Source organism: Calidris pugnax, unplaced genomic scaffold (genome assembly GCF_001431845.1).
Source record: "Calidris pugnax isolate Ruff unplaced genomic scaffold, ASM143184v1 scaffold46, whole genome shotgun sequence".
Classification (NCBI taxonomy): Eukaryota; Metazoa; Chordata; class Aves; order Charadriiformes; family Scolopacidae; genus Calidris; species Calidris pugnax.
The window spans coordinates 1,049,904-1,050,703 of record NW_015090769.1 but is presented as its reverse complement, the minus strand read 5'-3'; the positions used below and the strand labels follow the sequence as shown (position 1 = coordinate 1,050,703).

Genomic DNA, 800 nt, shown 5'->3' with positions numbered 1-800 from the left:
GCGAGGGGGGCTGGGAACATGGGGACACAGTGATGTGGGGACATGGGGACACAGGGGGGTGTGTGTGTGGGGGGGTGAGGACTTGAGGCCAAAGGGATCTGGAGACACAGGAGACTCAAGGCTGTCAGAACACAGGGATGTGGTGACACAGGGACATGCGGTGACACCGGACCCACCGGCTCCGCCAGGGCCCTGGCAGACACCCCATCCCTCTCCGCACCGGAACGGCACATCCGGGGTGCAGCATGGCCGCGCCGGCACCGCTTCCGCACGGCGGCGACGGGCGCTTCCTCCCGGCCCCACGCTGGGTCCCCGGGGTCCCCCGCTGCCACCCGTAGCGGGTCCCCCACCAGGTGGGACCCCCCTAAACCCCCAGGGGCAGGAAGGGGCGATCCTGGGTGCCTGGAACCGTTTGGCCACACCATGGCCACCACCCCAACCTTCCTGCCACCGGTGTCACTGTCCCCAAAGAAGGTCCGTTCCTGGGGAGGGTGTGGGGCCCCACAGGTGGGGGACACGGAGGAGGAGCGATGGCGGTGCCGGGAAGGGGAGGCCGAGCTGCCGAAACCCAGGGAGGAGCCACGGAAGCCCAGCCTCACCCCATCTGCCCCGGTGGGGCCCAGCCAGGCGCTGTGGGGTGACCCCGAGGGTGCCAGGAGGGTGGGGAGGGAATTGGTAACACCCCCATAGAGCCACCCGCCACCCCAGGGGTCTGGCAGGACAATGGCCACAGCCAGGACCAGCACCCACACAAGAAACTGGGTTTCCCCCCCCCCCGCCCACAGGGACCCCCCCACAGA

The 800-nt window shown here is 69.5% G+C and overlaps 1 protein-coding gene across 1 annotated transcript in view; it reads right to left on the bottom strand.

Annotated features, from left to right (window-relative positions):
* LOC106885747 (A-agglutinin anchorage subunit-like) overlaps positions 1–718 on the bottom strand; it is a 7,407-nt gene extending 6,689 nt beyond the window's left edge. The window contains exon 1 of the mRNA XM_014938195.1: positions 177–718. Within this exon, the coding sequence (XP_014793681.1) occupies positions 177–247 (71 nt within the window). The 5' untranslated portion in view covers positions 248–718. The remainder of the gene's footprint in view (positions 1–176) is intronic.
* Positions 719–800: the final 82 nt, after the last annotated feature.